Here is a 20,013-nt window from a genome sequence, read left to right as displayed (position 1 = left end):
TTGGAGTGGCAGTGTTGCTTCCACATATACTTGAAAATGCATGCAAGAAAAAAATGAGATTTTTGACTTACAGTAAAATCCATTTCTCTGATGTTCATTGACAGACACAGCTCCTGATCTTCTTGACCACTGGGTTATACTGCCCCCTACAGGAGTAGGACACTAGGCAGAAAAAAAGACTGACTACACCTATGGGCATTCCCAGGAGGTATACTCCCCCTCTGTTATAGGTACTCTGTTTTGTTACAAGCATAGTCAGAAGTATTACAACACCATAGAGGGGTGGATGCTGTGTCCGTCAATGAACATCAGAGAAAAGGGTTTTACACTAAGTCCAAAATCCAATTTTCTCTTTCGTTCATTGATAGACACAGCTCCTGATCTTCTTAACCATTGGGACGTCCCAAAGCAGTGTCAAACATGAGGGGTGGGGACAGCAAGAGAAAGCTCCCAAGGCTAAACTGTAGCTTACAGGGTACAGGAGCTCAACCAGAAAACAACTGGAGCCCACCTGAAAACATTACACCCCCAAAGAGGGAACAGGTCCTCTAAACAACAGCCTGCAAAACCTTGCGGCCAAAAGAAGCATCCGCAGATGCCAACACATCCACTTTATAGAATTTTGTGAAAGTGTGCACCAACGACCAGGTGGCAATCTTGCAAACCTGCGTCACTGACGCCTAATGACGGAAGGCCCAGGAAGCACTGAGCGCTTGAGTAGAGTGCACCTTGACAGGGAAAGGAGGATCCTGACCCTTAATTGAATAGGCCTGAGTCACCATCTGTCTGATCCATCTGGAAATAGTCATAGAAGAAGTGGACAGTCCTTTGCGAGGCCCATCCGTAAGCACAAATAGTGAGTCTGACTACCTAAAAGACTCTGTAGCTGCCAGGTACACCCGAATTGCCTGAACCACATCCAGGGCATGCAACACCACTTCTCTAGGATTTTTTGGCTTGGGACACAGGGAAGGCAACACAATGTCCTCATTCAAATGGAAATCAGACAACTTTTTGAAGGAAAGACGGACAGGAACGAAGAACCCCCTCATCTTTGAGGACCACCAAGTAAGGGGAGTGACAAGATAATGCCGCCAATTCTGACCCCCGGCGCGGAGAGGAAATTGCCACCAAAAAAGCCACCTTCTGGGACAGTGTTAACAGGGGAATATCCCGAATATTTTCAAAGGCAGGCTTCTGGAGGACTAAAAACACAAAGTTGAGATCCAAAGGCGTTAAAGGAGACCACACTGGAGGAGTCAAATGTCGAACCCCCTGAATAAAAGGTAAGCACCAGGGAGTGTGTGGCCATGGGTCATTGAAAGAAGACCGCCAAGGCCGACACCTCGGACTTGATGGTACTCAAAACCAATTCCTGCTCAACCCCTGCTGAAGGAAGGCCAAGACCTGAGCCGCTGAGAAAGAGCGAGGGTGAACCCCAAGTGACTTACACCAGGAAATGTACGCTTTCCACATACAAATGGTAGATCTTCCTAGAGGTAGACTTCTTGGCATGTTGGAATCACTGACCCAGACAAACCTTTATCCTTCAGCACCTGGCTTTCAACAGCCAAGCCGTCAAAGCCAGCAACTGTAGAGCAGGATGGAAGATTGGCCCTTGGGACAGCAGATCCTCCCTGAGAGGTAGTCTCCAAGGGACTTGGGCGACCAGCCGCACCAGGTCGGCGTACCAAGACCAGCAAGGCAAATCTGGAGCCACTAGCATGACCAGAATCCCTTCTGCCTTGATCCTGTGTAAGAGTCATGGCAGAAGCTTGAGAGGAGGAAAAACGTAAGTTAGATAATACTGGCCGCATGGGGCCACCAGTGCATCTGTGGCATCCGCTAGAGGATCCAGTGACTGTGCCACAAACCTCTGCACCTTTCTGTTGAGCTGAGAAGCCAACAGATCCACCTCGGGGGTGCCCCACCGGAGACACAACTGATGAAACCCTTCCGGATGAAGAGACCACTCCCCTTGGTCCAAAGCCTGCCAACTGAGATAATCCGCCTGCCAGTTTTCCACCCCTGTAATGTGTACGGCGGAGAGGGCCCACCGTAGAATGCCGGTTACCTCCAGAGCTGCCAAAACACTTCTTGTGCCCCCCTGGTGATTGACATAAGCCACAGCCATGGCATTGTCCAACTGAATTTGTACTGGACACTCCTGAATATGATCTGTTCAGTGATCCAGGCACAGCCTAATCGCTTGGAGTTCCAGGATATTTATCGGTAGTCTGGACTCTTCCAGTGTCCAGACCCCTTGAGCGGAGCTCTGGCTCAGGACACCTCCCCACCCAGACAGACTGGCATCCATAGTGACCACTGTCCAATACAAGGGGAGACAGGATTTGCCCTGTCAAAGATCCGGAGAGCGAAGCCACGAGATCAGAGACCCTTTTGTTTCCCGGCTCAGCCAGATTTGATTGTCCAGAGACTTCAGACACTTGTCCAATTTGACCAAAATCTCCCTTCGCAGGGAACTCGCATGGAACTGTGCAAATGGGACCGTCTCAAAGGTAAAAACCATCAGGCCCAGCACCGGCATGCAAGTCCGGAGGGAAAACCACCTGCTGGACAGCAGGAGATGAACTGTAGCATGGAATTTCTGGCATTTGTCCAGAGGAAGGAACACTCTGGCTAGAGCCGAGCCCAGAGTCAGACCCAGATAGTCCAATTTTGTGGAAGGAACCAGATCAGACTTTTGATGATTCAGAAGCCAGCCGAACTCCCTCAGAGTCCGTATAGTGATTTCCACAATGTCCAACAGAGCAGTAGGGAACTCCACTCACAGGAGAAGGTCATCAAAATAGTCCAGTACTGCAACCCCCCCGCTGACATCATAAAAATGCCAGCACAGAGGCCAACAATTTTGGGAAGACCCGAGGAGCGGAGATGAGACCAAAAGGTAACGCTACGAACTGAAAATGTTCCTCTCCCACGGAAAAGCGGAGAAAGCGTTGGCGACAGACACATATTAGAATGTGTAAGTAAGCGTCCTTGATGTCGATAGAGGCAAAGAAATCCACCTGATGCAGGGATGCCACCACCGTGCGAATCAACTCCATTCTGGACTTCTGTGCCCGCACAAAGCAGTTCAGTGCCTTGAGTTCCAGAATTGGACGCACCTTGCCCTCTTTCCTTGGGACTGTGAACAAGTACGAATAAAACTCCCGAAAGCGTCCTGAGGTCGGAACCAGGACAATCACCCCCTGAAGTAACAGGTCTTGCACCGTGCCAAAGAGAGCCTGTAATCGGTACGGGGACAGGTGCACTGGACCAGATCACTTTGTGGACCCACTTGCCTTGCACCAGGGAAATCCACAGGTCTGAGAACCAGCGAAGATGTCCCCAGGCACGGGTGAGGGTGCACCTTCATGTTGAAAGAGCCTTGTCCGAGGATCTGGAGAATCCCAATTCCGGCTTGCCAGACCAAGGTCCCTTGGCTCCCCCTGAGGAGGCCTTGAGAGGTTTTGAACCTTGTAAGCTGACCCTGAGGGGCGAAAAAACTTCTTGCAAGCCGAAGCATCTACGATGAGGTTCCTTACCCTTACTGGCCTGTGGAAGAAAAGTACTCTCCCCCCCCCCCCGTGAGACTCTTAATGGTGTCATCCAGGGTAGCTCCAAACAGGCAATGATCTCCTTGAAAGGAAGATCAGTTAGGGCTTTTTTAGGGGTCTGGTCCGCAGGCCAACATTTGAGCCACAAAACCCGCCTAGGGACCACTGCCGTAACAGACAGTCTAGAAATCAGGGGAACCGCATCCAAAGAGGCAGCCCCTGGACCAACTGGTCTGCCTGCTCAACATAGGCCGGGGGAGCTGCTCACCCTCCAGGTCATGGCATAAAAGTTTAGCCCTCGGTCAAAGTTTGTGAAACCAGAGCAATGGTGAACAGGGGAAGGGAAACACCTTCGCTGCTCTAGATGGCTTGTGAGTTCCAAAGGGAACTGGCGCTTCAGCTGCATCCTCCATTTTTAAAGTCTCACGCACATACACAATCAGTCCGTACACCAGCGCTTTTTTGTGCGCAGCTACAGGTGTGGAAGAATCATCCTCATTATCAGAAAAGTCAGGGCGTGTGGCCATAGACCCTGAAGAATGGGCCACTTCCGCGGTGGCCGAATCAGATTTAGGATCTGAGGAGACAGATGAGGCAGGGGAAGGTGAGGCCTGCCGCCCAAAAGCCACCTCCACCCGGGATCCAAAGGACTCCTGGACCGCCGTCAGTGCATCAATGGATGGTTGGAATCCAGGGGGTCCCGTGGCCTCTGAGAGGGGGTCAGGTGGGGAAACGTGTGCAAAAGACTCCAAGAGTCATAAGGGGACCCCACAAAATGTGCAAAAAACACTGCTAAGGGACACCCCTACCGCCCTGGTAACACTACCAGGTCGCCTGCAACAGAGCACCTCATGATCCTGCAGCAGAGAGAGGAAGGCCCTCACCAGACTCACAACCCCACCAGGCAGGCACCGGCAGCAACAGGATGCAGTGTTCTCCACGTGCAGAGTTCAGAAGGAAAGAGACTTAGGAGTCAGCACCAGGATATAAGGAGGGGCTCCCACTGCCGAAGGCTCCTTTGTCATAGCCGCCGCTATTTTCAATGCTGGACCAATGCAAAATGGCCGCCGGACCAACGCAAAATGGCCACCAGCTTCCACCTACATGAATGCTGTATATACCTAATACAGATCACAACAAAATGGCGGCCCTGCATGGCTCCACAAGGCTCCCAGGGACCCAGGAGGGATCCCTGGGGCCCAAGGCAAGGCAGAGAATGGAAGGGGGGACTGAGCAGGAGCCCCCACTAGGAACAGCCCCCCCATGGCTGATTGCCGGAGGCACACCCCCTCCGCCCCCATCATTAGTACATCACCCTGCCCCAGCCCCAGAAGGTAGGCCAGACCACCACACTACCCCAAGATAGAAGGGGAGGGGGGAGAGGGAGGTGGTGAATGACCCACAGGGACCACCAGGAACAGAGGAGTGGGGTTCCTATTCGGAAGGAGTGAAACCAGGAAGTTCGACCATCCCAAGGAGGGGCCCATGTCCACCCCAAAACCCTTCAGGGGGAGAGGGGGGGCAGTTACTCACCATACCAGGAACCAGGTGGGCACTGCTCCAGGCAGAACCTCCTGGCCATCAAAATGGGGGGGGCTGTCGGCCAGGAGGCTGAGACCTGTTCATATGCGACCTCGCGAGGCATTTAACTCGCAGACCAGTCCCCATCTGGTGGGGCTATGACGCGGCCGACCTAGAGCAGAACTGAGGTCTGTGGGCGCTCGCTGGCCAGACTTGGGTGACCACTGGATCTAGATTATCCAGCTTGTCGCCTAGTCCAGCAGATGATTGGGGATCTCGCAGGAAAAAAAAACAGGAGAAAAAAATCTATCTAAAAGGATAAAATTGCCAGGACCAGATATCCCAGCAAGGAACTAGATCCTCACTCCTGGCTAGGACGAAAAAAACTGAGTACCTATAGCAGGGGGGGGCATACTTCTTGGGACTGCCCATAGGCGTAGTCAGTCTTTTTTTCTGCCTAGTGTTCTACTCCTGTAGGGGGCCAGTATAACCCAATGGTCAAGAAGATCAGGAGCTGTGTCCGTCAATGAATGAAAGAGAAATTCTGTTTTTAAAAGCAAGTAATTAAAGCAGTTTAGACTTAGTTTTATTGCTGACTTGCAGGTAAGTGTGCTCGGGAAGTTTTTCTATTTTCTTTAAACTGTTCAACCCATTTGCACCTTTCTTATGCAAGATATACAGTGCATCTGGAAGGTATTCACAGGGCTTCACTTTTTCCATATTTTGTTATGTTACAGCGTTATTCCAAAATGGATTAAATTCATTATTTTCCTCAAAATTCTACAAACAATACCCCATAATGGCAGCATTAAAGAAGGAGGTTGTTTGAAATCTTTGCAAATTTATTCAAAATAAAAACGAAAAAAATGACATGTACATAAGTATTCGCAGCCTTTGCCATGACATTCATTAAATTAGGCCCAGGTGCATCCTGTTTACACTGATTATCCTTGAGATGTTTTTACAACTTGATTGGAGCCCACCTGTTGTATATTCAGTTGATTGGACATGATTTGGAAAGGCACACACCTTTCTATTTAAGGCCCAAAAGATAACATCGCATGTCAGAGCACAAACCAAGCCATGAAGTCCAAGGAATTGTCTGTAGACCTCCAAGATAGGATTGTATTGAGGCACAGATCTGGGGAAGAGTATAGAAAAATTTAGGTCCAAAAGGTCCAAATGAGCACAGTGGTCTCCATCATCCATAAATGGAAGAAGTTTGGAATCACTAGGTCTCTTCCTTGAGCAGGCTGCCCGGCCAAACTCATCGGGGGAGAAAGGCCTTAGTCAGGGAGGTGGCCAAGAACCTGATTGTCACTCTGACAGAGCTCCAGCGTTTCTCTGTAGAGAGAGGAGAACCTTCCAGAAGAACAACCATCTCTGCAGCACTCCACCAATCAGGCCTGTATGGTAGAGTGGCCAGACGGAAGCCACTCCTCAGAAAAAGGCACCTGACAGCTTGCCTGGAGTTTACCAAAAAGCACCCGAAGGACTCAGAAATTCTCTGGTCTGATAAAGCAAAGATTGAACTCTTTGGCCTGAATGGCAAGCATCATGACTGGAGGAAACAAGGTACCGCTCATTACCTAGCCAATATGATCCCCACAGTTAGAAGCATGGTGGTGGCAGCATCATGCTGTGGGGATGTTTTTCAGCAGCAGGAACTGGGAGACTAGTCAGGATCGAGTGAAAGATGAATGCAGCAATGTACAGAGACATTCTTGATAAAAACCTGCTCCAGAGCGCTCTGGACCTTCGACTAGGGCGAGGGGCTCCTCTTCCAACAGGACAACGACCCTAAGCAAACAGCCAAGATAACAAAGAAATTGCTACGGGACAACTTTGTAAATGTCCTTGAGAGGCCCAACCAGAGCCCAGACTTGAACCCTATTGAACATCTCTGGAACGATCTGAAAATGGCTGTACACCGACACACCCTAACCAACCTGATGGAGCTTGAGAGGTCCTGCAAAGAAGAATGTGAGAAACTGCCCAGAAATAGGTGTACCGAGCTTGTAGCATCATACTCAAAAAGTCTTGAGGCTGTAATTGGTGCCAAAGGTGCTTCAACAAAGTATTGAGTAAAGGCTGTGAATACTTACAGTATGTATATATTTTTTAAATTTGTTTTTCTTAATAAATTTGCAAAGATTTCAAGCAAACTTCTTTCACATTGTCATTATGGGGTATTGTTTGTAGAATTTTGAGGAAAATATTGAATTTAATCCATTTTGGAATAAAGCTGTAACATAACAAAATGTGGAAAAAGCAAAGCGCTGTGAATTCTTTCCGGATGCACTGTACACTGACTTGGGTGGTTGTCATTTTTAAATCCACTTTCGATGTACACCTGAGAGGAACATTTTGCCAAAATGTACCAAACGCTGCAGTGCACAGGTCTACCAACTGGATAAATTTAGAATGGACTGATCAGGTAAATAGGCAGCAGTTAGTACATTTTCAGAATTAGAATCAGACCAGTTTTACAAAATATTTTTTATGGCAGCTAAAATTCATGTTGCGGATTATTCACCACTATTAAAGTGGTTGTAAAGGCAGGTTTTTTTATGCATTCTATGCATTAAAGTATTAATGCATTCTATGCATTAAAGTATTACTAAACCCCAGACCCTTCATTTACTATATCTGGTCCCCCACAGTACACATTATATGGAAATGCAATTATTTTGGTAAATATAAGCTGCAAAATACCTTTTCTCATCCACAGTATATAACAATCTTGAGACTGATATCAGTCTCTACTGAAAGCTTGTAGGTGGAGTTTTCATTTTCCCCTGATCCTCTGTCTGGACAGTGCTGATTGGCCCTGTGCTGATCACATGCACTCTCCCAAGAAAAAAAAATAAACTCTCCAGCACAAAACTGAGCATGTGCAGACTGACTCCTAATGCTCTGTTCTATAACGAGATGGATTGGAGTCAGTTAAAGAAGAGGAGGATCGGAGAGACAGGATCACACAGCCTTTATACATAATGCATAGGATTAACCCCTTAGGTTCCACAGTGATTATAACAAGCATGCTTTACTGTATATACAGACTGATTTTACTGTTGTGGGTTTAATACCACTTTAACCACTTCCCGCGAATCGACGTAGCCCTATGTCGACCCAGAGAAGTGGTTGTCCCGGGATGATGCCTGCAGCTAGAGGCATCATCCAGGAACCATTTTTTAGAGCCGGCGGTCGGCTTTTAGGTGATAACGGCCGATGCGACCCAGGAGCCACTCGCCTGTCATCCCAGCCTTCCGCGGCTCAGCCAAGGTCTCCCATCCCACCGGCAGACCTGAGCAACCAGCTGGCACATCTGCTGGCTGGTTGGAGTCCCGATCAAAGCCGAATTCAGCTTTGATCGGGTCTCCAATGTAGTAACCTGGAAGGGGCGTGATGATGTCACGTCCGGGTTACTGGGCGGCTAAAGGCGCCAAATTTTAAAAACTGTCAGTATTCAAAAATGCAGATTTTGGCATTTTGAATACATTGAAGTGCAGTGGAGGGGTCGGGGGTCTTTCAGATCCTGATCCCTCCATAAAGAGTACCTGTCACTGCCTTTTACTGTCACAAGGGATGTTTACATTGCTTGTGACAGCAATAAAAGTGATCCGATTTTTATTTATTTTTTTTAACTGTGCTAAAATTAAATAATTAAATAAACTAAATAGGTAAAAAAAAAAAAAAGATTTTAAAGCGACCCCGCCGTCGTGATCTTGTGCACGAAAGAAAATGCATATGTAAGTCGCGCCCGTAAATGAAATCGCTGTTCAAACCACACATGTGAGGTATCGCCACGATCGCCAGAGCTAATTTTAAAGCGTCGCCTATGGAGATTTTTATGGACCGTTGTTTGTCGCCATTCCGCGAGGTGTGCGCAATTTTATACTGTACCATGTTAGGTATCTATTTACTTGGGGTGACATCATCTTTCAGAATATACAAAAAAATGGGCTAACTTTACTGTTTAGTTTTTTTTTTAAACACAGTGAAATGTATTTTTTCCAAAAAGTGCCATTTGAAAGACCACTCCGCAAATACTGCGTGACAAGAATATATTGCAACGACCGCCATTTTATTCTCCAGAGTCTTTGCTAAAAATATATATATATATATAATATTTGGGGGTTCTAAGTAATTGTCTAGCTAAAAATACAGATTTTAACTTATAAACAACATGTGTCAGAAATGGGCTCGGTCCAGAAGTAGGTTAACCACTTAAGCCCCGGAAGATTTTACCCCCATTCCGACCAGGGGGTATTTTGCGATTCGGCACTGCGTGACTTTAACGGACAATTGCGCGGTCGTGCGACGCTGTACCTAAACGAATTTGGCGTCCTTTTTTTCCCACAAACAGAGCTTTCTTTTGGTGGTATTTGATCACCTGTGCGATTTTTTGATCACGCGCTATAAACAAAAAAAGAGCGTCAATTTTGCAAAAATAGCAATATTTTTCACATTTTTTTATATGAAATTCCCCAAAAAAAAAATTTAAAAATCAAAATTTTTTTACTTTTTCGGCCAATTTGTTTTATGCTACCTATGTTTGGTATAAAAAATCGCAAAAAGCGTATTTTGATTGGTTTGCGCAAAAGTTATCGAGTTTACTAACAAAGGGAAAGATTTCTGTCATTTTTGTTGTTTTTTTTTTTAACGTGTAATGGCGGCGATCTGCGATTTTTTTTGCGGTACTGCGACATTGGGGCGGACAGATCGGACCCTTGACTGACATTTTTGACACTTTTGGGGTTACCAGTGACATTTCTACAGTAATCAGTGCTATATATATGCACTGTTACTGTAAAAATACACTGGTAGTGAAGGGGTTAACTTTATTTGGGAGGGAGGGGCTGTGTGTATCCCTAGGGGCGTGCTTTCTACTGTGATTGGCTGGGGCTTGAGCTGTATGGACACTGATCAACGGATCTACATACTAGATCCGAGTGATCAGTATCCTAACAGCAAGGAGAATGACAGGTGGCTTGTTTACACAAGCTGCCTGACATTCTCCCTCTCCCCCGCCGATCGCCGAGTGACATCGGGTCCGCCGGTCACACGCGCGGGGGGGTCCGTGACCACGCGGGAGCGCGCCTCCGGGGGCGCGCGCTCGCTCCCTAGACCCTCACAGGCTAGTGACGTAGCCCTACGTCACTTTGCCTGTGAGGGGCTGACTGCCGACGTAGATCGGCGTTAGGCAGTCGGCAAGTGGTTAAAGTAGAACTATAGGAAAAACTTTTTTTTTCCATTTTGGATAGAGCAAGGGAGGGTTATAACCCCTGTGAAATTTTTTTTTTGCCATCTGTGTCCCATTGCAGAAATTTCCCTTTCCCTTCCCATAGCCAAACAGGAAGCGAGGGGAAATTCCTGAAAATTAAGGGAATTCCTTGGGGATCCCCAAGTCGCCAGAACTAGTGTCCCCCATTGGAAGTTTCCCCCTCTATTACTTTTTTGGGGACAACCCAAAACTTTAGATTTTCTTTTACTTTCACTTTCAATGATTATGGTAAACAGGACAAATAGAGAGGGTGACTCTCCTTAACGGGGGCACAGATGTCAATCAAAGTCAGTTAGCCAATGAGGAAAGAGGGGGGCAGGGCCTTACCACGGCTTTGTGTCTGAAAGAACACAGGGAGCTAGGGCTTGGGCACTCAACAGGAGGGAGGAGCCAGGAGCGCCAAAAAGGGACCCAAGAAGAGGGGGATCTGGGCTGCTCTGTGCAAAACCACTGCACAGAGAAGGAAAGTATAACATGTTTGTTTTTGTTTGACTGAGTTTTGTATGTATTTGTTATATTAAAACTACAGTAAACCTTTAATTTTAAACACAAAAAAAGAACTGACAGCAACATCAAGAAGGTTTAAAGACATTCAATGTATGTATGTATGTATTTAAATGGTATGCATATTTGATTATTTGTTGTGTGTTTTTTGATGCTTTACTTTTGGCTACTTTGTTGTTGGGTGGATAAAAAATTGCAGCAAAATCTCGGCAAAAACACACGATTTGCATTTCTGCAAAAGGTAAAAAGCATTCAAGTGGTTGTTACCTTTCAAAAGAAATTCACTGCCAGCCCCTCTATTTTATCCAGGAATAATACACTCTGTAAAAGTTTTTTTAAAAACAAAGCCTAAATACCTTTTTTTCAGATTTATTTAGGCTGGTCACATGACTCCTAGACACTCTCCTACATCAATCCAGGGCTACAGCGGGAGGGGCTGAGATCTCCCTCAGACATCAGCCGAGGAGGTCACAAGGCCGCTTAGCCCCTCCTGCTGTAGCCCTGGATTGGTCACGTGACCAGCCTGAATATATCTTAAAAAAAGGTGTTTAGAGGCTTTGTTTAAAAAAGAGGCTTTGTTTAAAAAAAAAAAAAAAACACCTACAGAGTGTGTTATGCCTGGATATTAGAGGGTCTGGCAGTGACAATTTTTAGACTTTTCTTTACTACTAATACCAGCAGGAGGAGGGAGGGTGGAGACACAGAGAGGGGGAGGGAAAGGGTAGGGAGAGGGGGGGAAAGAGGGGGAGGAAGAGGGGGAGGGGGAGAGGGGGGAGGGAGAGAGGGGGGGGAGGGGGGAGGGAAAGGGGGGGGAAAGGGAGGGGTGGGAGGGGAGCTGCGGATGAAAGAGGCACATAAACTAACCACGGTAATCAGGGATCAGCAGCCATGATTACTGTGGTCAGCACACAAAGGGAGACACAGAAACGGTCAGGATCAGCCAGGTTTTTTACAGCTTACAGAGGGGCAGGTTAGACAGCACAAACACTGTGCTGTTTAACCTGCTATAAGGGAACTGGAGCTCTCTTTTTTTAGGGTTACAAACACTTTAAAGAATGCATAGGTGTGAACCGAGGCTAAAGCTAGCCATAGACCTATGAGGAGGCAATGGACTGCCGACAGACTTGTATTTTAGCCACTTGTCCAATAAATGTATGTGCTCAGTTGCATTGAAGATGCATGCTTATGGAGCAGGAATAAGGAAAGATAGGACAAACACTCTTGGTATGAGTTTACATCAGTAAAAAGAATAGTGATCACATATTTATTTTAAATCTATACCACTGATCATCACCCTTACGTTTAATCAGTTAAAGGGCTCTTATGGTGCGCAAAGACATGAGTCTGTTCCCTTTTCTGGCCAAAAACCGCTTGATCAGGTTATTTTTATCTCATGTCTATAAGTACCTATGCTGCCCAAAACAACTAATTAGGTTCCATTATTTTTTGTGATGAATCCTGGCACAGAAGTAATACAAACTGGCATGAGTAGCCCTATTACACCTATCATTGTTGGCGCAAGGAAACCAACAAAGATGTTATGACAATATGGAGATCCTATCTGTGTGGGTGTACCCCAAGCCAGCCATTTGAGTAGGTCAATTTGATCCAATAGTAATTGTTCCTGTGAAGAGAAGCGCGCACTGTGATAAAGTCTTTTCTCCATCCCTCTTCCCTCACTTTAGAGGCTACTTGTGAGCTTGGCCAAACTGGCTCACCAGTAAAAAGAATGACACTCTGCCAACTGAGTACCCAGAATTTAATATTTGTGACCAGCCTAAATACCCCCAAAGGTTGATAAGATATTCCTCCCATTCTGACCTGCTTCACAGTGTCTCCCTGTAAACCTTTGACGACACACACACAGGTACGTATCAACAATATCCTCACACGTCCCTTGGTTCAGACATGGTGACGATGAGCATGGTTTCAACTCTAGAATGAAAAAAGTATCCAGTTTATATAAGCAATGCAACTATACTATGTGGTCAAATGCATGCAATATATTACTGATATGCATTATAGATTACAACCCCTTCCCCTTAAAAAACAACGATACGTGAACTAAGCTTAAATTTTGTCTTGCAACATGCTTTTAACACCTGCACAATGGGGGGGGGGGGGTTATCTTAATGCTAGAGCCTAGTTTTTGCAACTTTGACATGCGGTAGCAAATCTGTACACGTCATAACAACAACTTAGCGTATACAGGTGAATTATACCTTGTTTTTTTCAAGACAAATTGGGCTTTCATTTGGTGGTAAATGATAATAGTTATCTCTTATTTTTTTATTTTTATTATCAAAGGAAACCTGGCACAAAATAGTAAAAAAATATAATTTTTTTAAAATGTAGTTGTATATATCTTGCCATTGCTATTGCCATGACCTATCACCAAAGAACAACCCAAAATAAAAAGTCCTGCTTCTGACGATCACAGCTAAACCACATATGTATATGTTATTTGTTGTTTGCAGTAGTAGGGCATAGAAACAATAGTATTTTGGGTTATTTTCACACACCTAAAACACACCAGACAAAAATATTTTTTTTTATCCTAACTAAAATACACTGACTCTGACCTCTGACCCCCTACTTGACCATGACCTGTGACCCTAACACTGACCTAGATCAAACCTTGATATTATCCTTTATTATTAGCTTTATTTTTTTCATGAATACTTTTTTGTTTACATTTTTCTCCTCTAGCAAGGAGAAAAAGATACAATGTATTTTTATCTTCATTCTAGAAGAGAAAAAAGACACAGAGCAGGCTGTACAGTGACGGATCATTGTGATAGCCAATCAGTGGCTATCACAGAAATCAGGTGATCAGAAAAAGGGCCTTTAGTACGAGACCCAGAACTGAACTCTTGGTGAAAGCTCAGTTTCTGTGCTGGAAGCACGCTGTGCAGTGCACTCTTACCACAAACACAACTGCGCATTTATGCAGCCCCACGGAAGAAGACCCATTTCCATGAGGCCATATATTTGCGTATGCTTGTCAGGAAGGGGTTAAAGAAGGACCCAATTAAATAATATTTGTACCTATGTATACTGGCCACAAAACATACCTGCTATGCAATTTTAGAAAAAAAAAATAAGATTTTTGTAAGATCTTACCATAAAATCTTTTTCTCTGATGCCCATCGACAGATGCAGCCTCATCTCCATGAGCTGAGTGGGTTTATGCTCCTCCCATCAGGACAAGTCTAGGCAGGAAAATTTGAATACACACGCCCAGGGGGCTGTCCCTCCAGGCATAAACCCCCCACTGCACAACCCAGCACATCAGTTTAGTTTAAAAGCAGTGAAGACAACAGAGCCAACCCCAAACAGAGGGGCGGGTGTTGCGTCTGTCGATGGACATCAGAGAAAAAGATTTTACGGTAAGATCTTACAAAAATCTTATTTTCTCTATCATCCAACACCAGACGCAGCCTTATCAGACATGCGAAAAAGAAAGCAGAGAAATCTTCCTAATATTCTTAAAAGGAGGCTTTTGAAGAAGAACAGACAAAACCAGATTAAGATCCCACGGCTGTAACGGGGATCTCGTCGTGGGGCCACCCCCTGAGCGAAGGTGCGAATCAAACCAACGGAGTAGCCAATGGATGTTGGAAGTAAATAATCAAGGCCGAAACCTGGCCCTTGATAGTACCCAACGCCAAGCGCTGTTCAACCTCTTTTTGTAAACAGGTCAAAACCCTATCTATAGAAAACACGCAAGGGTGCAGCTGCAGCGATTCACACTAAGGAATGTACAATTTCCATGTACGATGATAGATCTTCCTAGATGTCGACTTCCTGGCCTTCAAAAGGGTAGGAATCACAGAATCAGAAAGACCTCTATCCCTCAACACCTTGCTAACAGCCAAGCCATTAAATCCAGCGACCGTTAAGCAGGATGGAAGATCGGTCCTTGAGATAGTAGATCTTCCCACAAAAGGAAGACGCCAAGGAGGATCCACGACCATTTTTACCAGCTCTATGTACCAAGACCGCTGAGGCCAGTCTGGTGCCACCAGAACGACCAAAATGCCTTTCATCGCCACCCTGCAAAGAAACCTTGGCAGTAGAACGAGCGGAGGGAAGGCATAGATCAGGCGATACTGACTCCAAGGAGCCAATCTGTGGCGTCGGCCAGAGGATTCCGAAACCTGGCCACAAACCACTGAACTTTCCTGTTGAGGTGAGATGAAAACAGATCCACGTGCGGGGTCCCCCACCGGACACACAGGAGACAAAACACCACTCCCCCTGATCCAACACCCGCTTGCCAATTCTCCACACCCAGAATGTGGACTGCGGAAAGACCCAGAACAATGTGTCCCGTCCATACCAGAATCTCGGCCACCTCCTTGGCTGCCAGGGCACTCCTGGTGCCCCCTTGATGATTGATGTAAGCCACGGCCATGGGATTGTCTGACTGGACCCAAACCGGAGAGCCGTGTAGCCGTCTCATCCAGGGAAGCAGGCAGAGCTTGATAGCTCTCAGCTCCAGAATATTGATCGGCAAGGAAGACTCTTCCGACGCCCAAGTCCCCTGAGCATAGAGCTTCCCTGGCACTCCACCCCAGCCCGATAGGATGGCATCCATGGTGACCACCATCCAAAACACCAGCAGAAAGGACTTGCCATGGCACAGGATTGGGGACTGGATCCATCAAGAGGGAGCCGACTTCGTAAGATGGCTCAACCAAATCTTTTGGTCCAATGACTGAGGATCTCTGTTCCATTGTGAAAGAATCTCTTTCTGCAGCTGTCTCGTTTGAGACTGAGCAAACAGGACTGCTTCGAAGGCCGAGACAATCAGACCCAGGGCCCTCATGCAAACCCGCAAGATGGACTGATCGGCCTCCATCAGCAATTGGACCGCCCTTTGCAACTTCTGAAGCTTGTCCAAGGGAAGGAAGACCCTTGCCAGAGCAGAGTCGATGATCAGCCCCAGATAGGTGACCCGCACAGACGGAGTCAGGGCAGATTTGGTGACATTGATCGTCCACCCGAAGTCCTGAAGGGTCCGAATTGTGATGGAGATTTTTTTCCAGCAGATCCGAATGGGAAACTGCTCACAACAGGAGATCGTCCAGATACCCCACAATGGAGATACCTCGTCAACGCAACAAGGCCAGCACAGGGGCTAGGACCTTGGAAAAAACTCTGGGAGCCGAAGTGAGACCAAAGGGTAATACCACGAATTGAAAGTGTTCCTCTGCCACCGTGAAGCGAAGGAATCACTGATGTCCCTCGAATATGGGTACGTAGAGATACGCATCTTTGAGATCGATGGAAGCCAGAAAATCCCCCTGATTCAAAGATGCCCCCACGACCGAAGGGAATCCATTTGGAATTTCTGCACCTGCACAAAGCAGTTCAGAGCCTTGAGGTCCAGGATTGGATGCACCTTGCACTCCTTTCTGGGCACGGTGAACAGGTTTGAATAGAAACCTTGAGAGCATTCCTGTTGGGGAACTGGCACAATCATCCCTTGGCCCAGGAGATCTCGCACAGCCTCCCGCAGATCCTTCAAACACTTTGGAGACAGGTGAAGATTTGACTGAAAAAACCTGTCCCCTGGCCGGGACCAGAATTCGATCTTGTACCCGGAACAAACTAGTTTGCGAACCTTTTTGTCCTGAATGAAGGTGCAGACGTCCCCCCACCCCTAAGACGGGTGAGGGTGCCCCATCATGCTGAAGAGGACTTGTCTGCAGCACCGTACGGACCGGCCTTGGACTTGCCCCAGGGTTTCTTAGCACTTCCAGAAGTTCTGAGCGGCTTTGTCTTGCGCCCCAGAGGCACGAAAAAACTGTTTATGAGCAGAAAAGGAGGGACCCCGCTTAGTACGGGGTGTCTTACCCTTGGAGGATTGAGGAAGAAAAGTACTCTACCTGCCAGTCAGGCCCTTGATCAACTCATCTAATGGGTCACCAAACAACCTGTCTCACAGAAAGGGGAGATCAGCTAAGGCTTTTTTGGAAGCTTTATCAGTCGACTTGCTCTTCAACCAGACCATGCACCTTAAAACAATGCCCATGGCCGAGCCCCTGGCCACCAGGGGAGCCGCATCCATAGACACATCACACAGGAACACCAGAGCCTGGATCACCTGGTCCAACAGGTCCAGCTGTTCCGGTGGGACAGTCTCGGGGTCCAAAGACTCCCGCAAACCCCTAATCCATTCTGTCACCATCTGTGAGACTAGCACAGACACAAAAAACGGTTTCAAAATGGAACTGGCCAGCACGTGAAGATGGCAGCAAAGGGATTCCACCCACCTGTCCACTGGATCTGTAAAACCTGGGGAATCCTCCACAGGCACAAGAGTAGATTTGTTTAATCTGAAAACAGGCTGGTCCACTTTAGGTGGTACCGTCCAACTGTTGAAAACCTTTCCAGCAAAAGGATATCTGCCTTTAAAGAGTTTTGGCACAACTAACACGTGCTTAACGTGCAAACATTGGTCATTCACAATATCGTGAAAAGTGTCGGGACAAGGGAAAACCCTGTCAACTTTTGGAGACTTCTGGGAGCCAAAAGCCACCCGCGTCCCTGCCGGCGTTGGCTCATCAGCCAATTTTAAAGTATCCCACACTGAAATAATCAGGGCTTCCACCAAAGCACGTTCCCGCGCTGCAGCTGAAGAGGACAGGTCCTCTTCACCATCTGACCGCGAGGACAGCAACCCCTCAAGAAGGGGAGCATCTGGGGCAACAACATTAGCATCTGAAGCAGAGGACACCTCCGCAGATGGAGAAGGCAGTGGCCGTTTACGGCTATCAACCTTTTTCATGACTAAATCAACGTTAGTCGCCAGGCTTTCCAGGGCAGCTGAAATCGAGGCCAGCGACTGTGATCCGGACTGTCCGGGAGTCGCACAGAGTAGGTCTGAGGGTGAAATTCCAGTTTGGGACTCTATAGTGCAATTTGCAAAAAACAGAGTACTGTAGCTTTAAGAACGCCGATCGCGGTATCCACCAATGATCACAGCGGTCTGCAGGGAGCCCCTTTAAACCAAACTGATCGCATAAAGTGCAAGGATATGCCCGCAGGGACCCTCAATACTTTACCACCTCAGACAAACAGCCTCCTGAATCTTCCACAGCATGGAGAGAGAAGCAGGAAGTGACCTTGGCTCAGCAGCAGGAAATGACCACACAGGAAGTGATGTCGCCTAATAGGGATACACTGCCAAGCATAGCAACAGGGCTACACAAAGATGGATGCACATACAAAACAATAGGAACCTGCAGGGAAAATGGCTGCCCCATACAAGTTTATAGGGAAAAAATTCCATTGACCACACCTAAGATAGCGGTGCCCACGGCGCACCATGTGGCTAGGGACTGACACATGAAGGCCTCAGGAACCACAACAGGGACCAGCAAGCCCAAGGTACCATGCCCCCCCCCCGAGTGCCAAAGCATTTCCGACACACAGTCCCCGCAAGGACAGGGAGAGGGAAGGTCACACAGACCGGGCACCAGGCAGACCAGGGGGATCTCTTGGGAGGCACAATCCCATTATCCCCAGGGGAGAGCCCACATCCCCCCAAGGCCAGCAGGGGCAAGGGGGGCACAGTTACTCACCATACCATGGACCGGTGGGCTCCGCTCCGGGCAGACTGCCTCCAACCCGAAATAGGGGTGCTGCCAGCCAAGGGGTATGCTGCAACTCAGGGCGTTCCAGGTCGTTGCGTCCCAGCGAGGCCTCCGCTCACAGGCTCGTCCCCCTCTGGACAAGGGGGCACCGTCGTGGCTAGGCCTAGGAACTATAACCTGCTCACGCTGGTAGGACAGACTGGGGGGACCATAAGGATTTAGATAATCCAGTCCGAAGCCCCAGCCGGCATCGTTGCTTGTAGATTACCAGGAAATACCTCCCTGAACACTAGATAGCAAGTGAGTAAAGAGAAATAAAAGAAAATATTCTGAAAAGAATAAAAAAAACTGAGACCGGAGTCCCAGCAGGAAACCTAGGTCTACTTCTCTAGGCAGAAAAGTTTATGCCTGGAGGGACAGCCCCCTGGGCATGTGTTTTCAAATTTTCCTGCCTAGACTACTCCTGATAGGAGGAGCGTAAACCCACTCAGCTCATAGAGATGAGGCTGCGTCTGTCGATGGAAGATAGAGAAAAGGGAATTTTTCTGGAAAGATACAGAAAGTTTCAATAAGTTACGAGGGAAAAAAATAAAAGCTGTGTGTGCCTACTCCTCATCAGCATGTCATAAATAAGCACGCCAAGACCAGAAAAAAGTCTAAGCTCTCAAGATGTAATATGAACTTCTCTTATTCTATTTGTGAGTTGAATTGGGTGAAAAAGTTCCACATTTTAAAACAGCATTGTTTTTCCATTTGAATAAAGTTCTTCTCATAAGAGAAAAGGAAGAGATTATATCTATGTCAATTATATACCAGGAAGGCCATTTTATCTATTCTAGACATATGAAAATATAGTATAAACAAATGCAAATGCAAATTAGAACATCTCACCGGTCTCACACCATTGTCCAGTGAACCCGAGCAGGCAGAAACAGCTGTAACTAGAGCCTACATCCTTACAAAGGCCACCATTTAGACATGGGGAAGAAGAGCACGGCTTTAGTTCTGTGGGTAAAATGTGAGTAGGAGAAAAGTTATACACTTCAGTCGGTAACAGTCTGGTCAATACCAAATATATGGGAGGTCAACAAGTTTTTCTAGGTGTCTAATTAGCCATTAGAATAGCCACTGGTTATACCTCCTCAACACTGTACCCATACAGTTGCCTCAACTGTTTTTTAAACGACTTTGACAATCCTTCCTTAAGTTAGTTGCATGGCAAAACCCTCGACTGGCTCATACCATTCTTAGGAGACAGAAGAAAGAAGGTGGGGTGGGTTTGACTGACGTCTCTTAGTACTATAAAGCTATGGCCCTAGTCCGCTTGTTGATTTGGGCTAACGATACCACCACCAAATCCTGGGTGCCCCTGGATAAAACCTTGGCAGGTAGGAACTTGGCGGGCGTGCCGTGGGTCCCAGTGAACAGCAGAGGGCTCTCTGAGTGGACCTCTCCGCTGATGAGAACCACCCTCCGAATATGGGATGGACTCAATGCGGGGGGAAGATTTTTCCTCCGGGTTTCCCCTCTTGCTCCC

General features: G+C 47.1%; 1 protein-coding gene across 8 annotated transcripts in view; it reads right to left on the bottom strand.

Annotated features, from left to right (window-relative positions):
- Positions 1–20,013, bottom strand: part of SNED1 (sushi, nidogen and EGF like domains 1) — a 444,915-nt gene that overhangs the window by 206,103 nt on the left and 218,799 nt on the right. For all 8 annotated transcript variants that reach the window (XR_014225094.1, XM_082252243.1, XM_082252240.1 and 5 more), the window contains 2 exons: positions 19,368–19,481; positions 12,694–12,807 (listed from right to left, as the gene is read on the bottom strand). Coding sequence is in view for 7 of the 8 variants with exons in the window: in XM_082252243.1 (XP_082108369.1) it covers positions 12,694–12,807; positions 19,368–19,481 (228 nt within the window). In the remaining variant the exon portion in view is untranslated. The remainder of the gene's footprint in view (positions 1–12,693; positions 12,808–19,367; positions 19,482–20,013) is intronic.

The sequence above is a fragment of the Pelophylax lessonae genome (genome assembly GCF_965119305.1).
Source record: "Pelophylax lessonae genome assembly, chromosome: 3".
In the NCBI taxonomy this organism is placed as follows: domain Eukaryota; kingdom Metazoa; phylum Chordata; class Amphibia; order Anura; family Ranidae; genus Pelophylax; species Pelophylax lessonae.
This window is presented reverse-complemented; position numbering and strand designations above follow the sequence as displayed.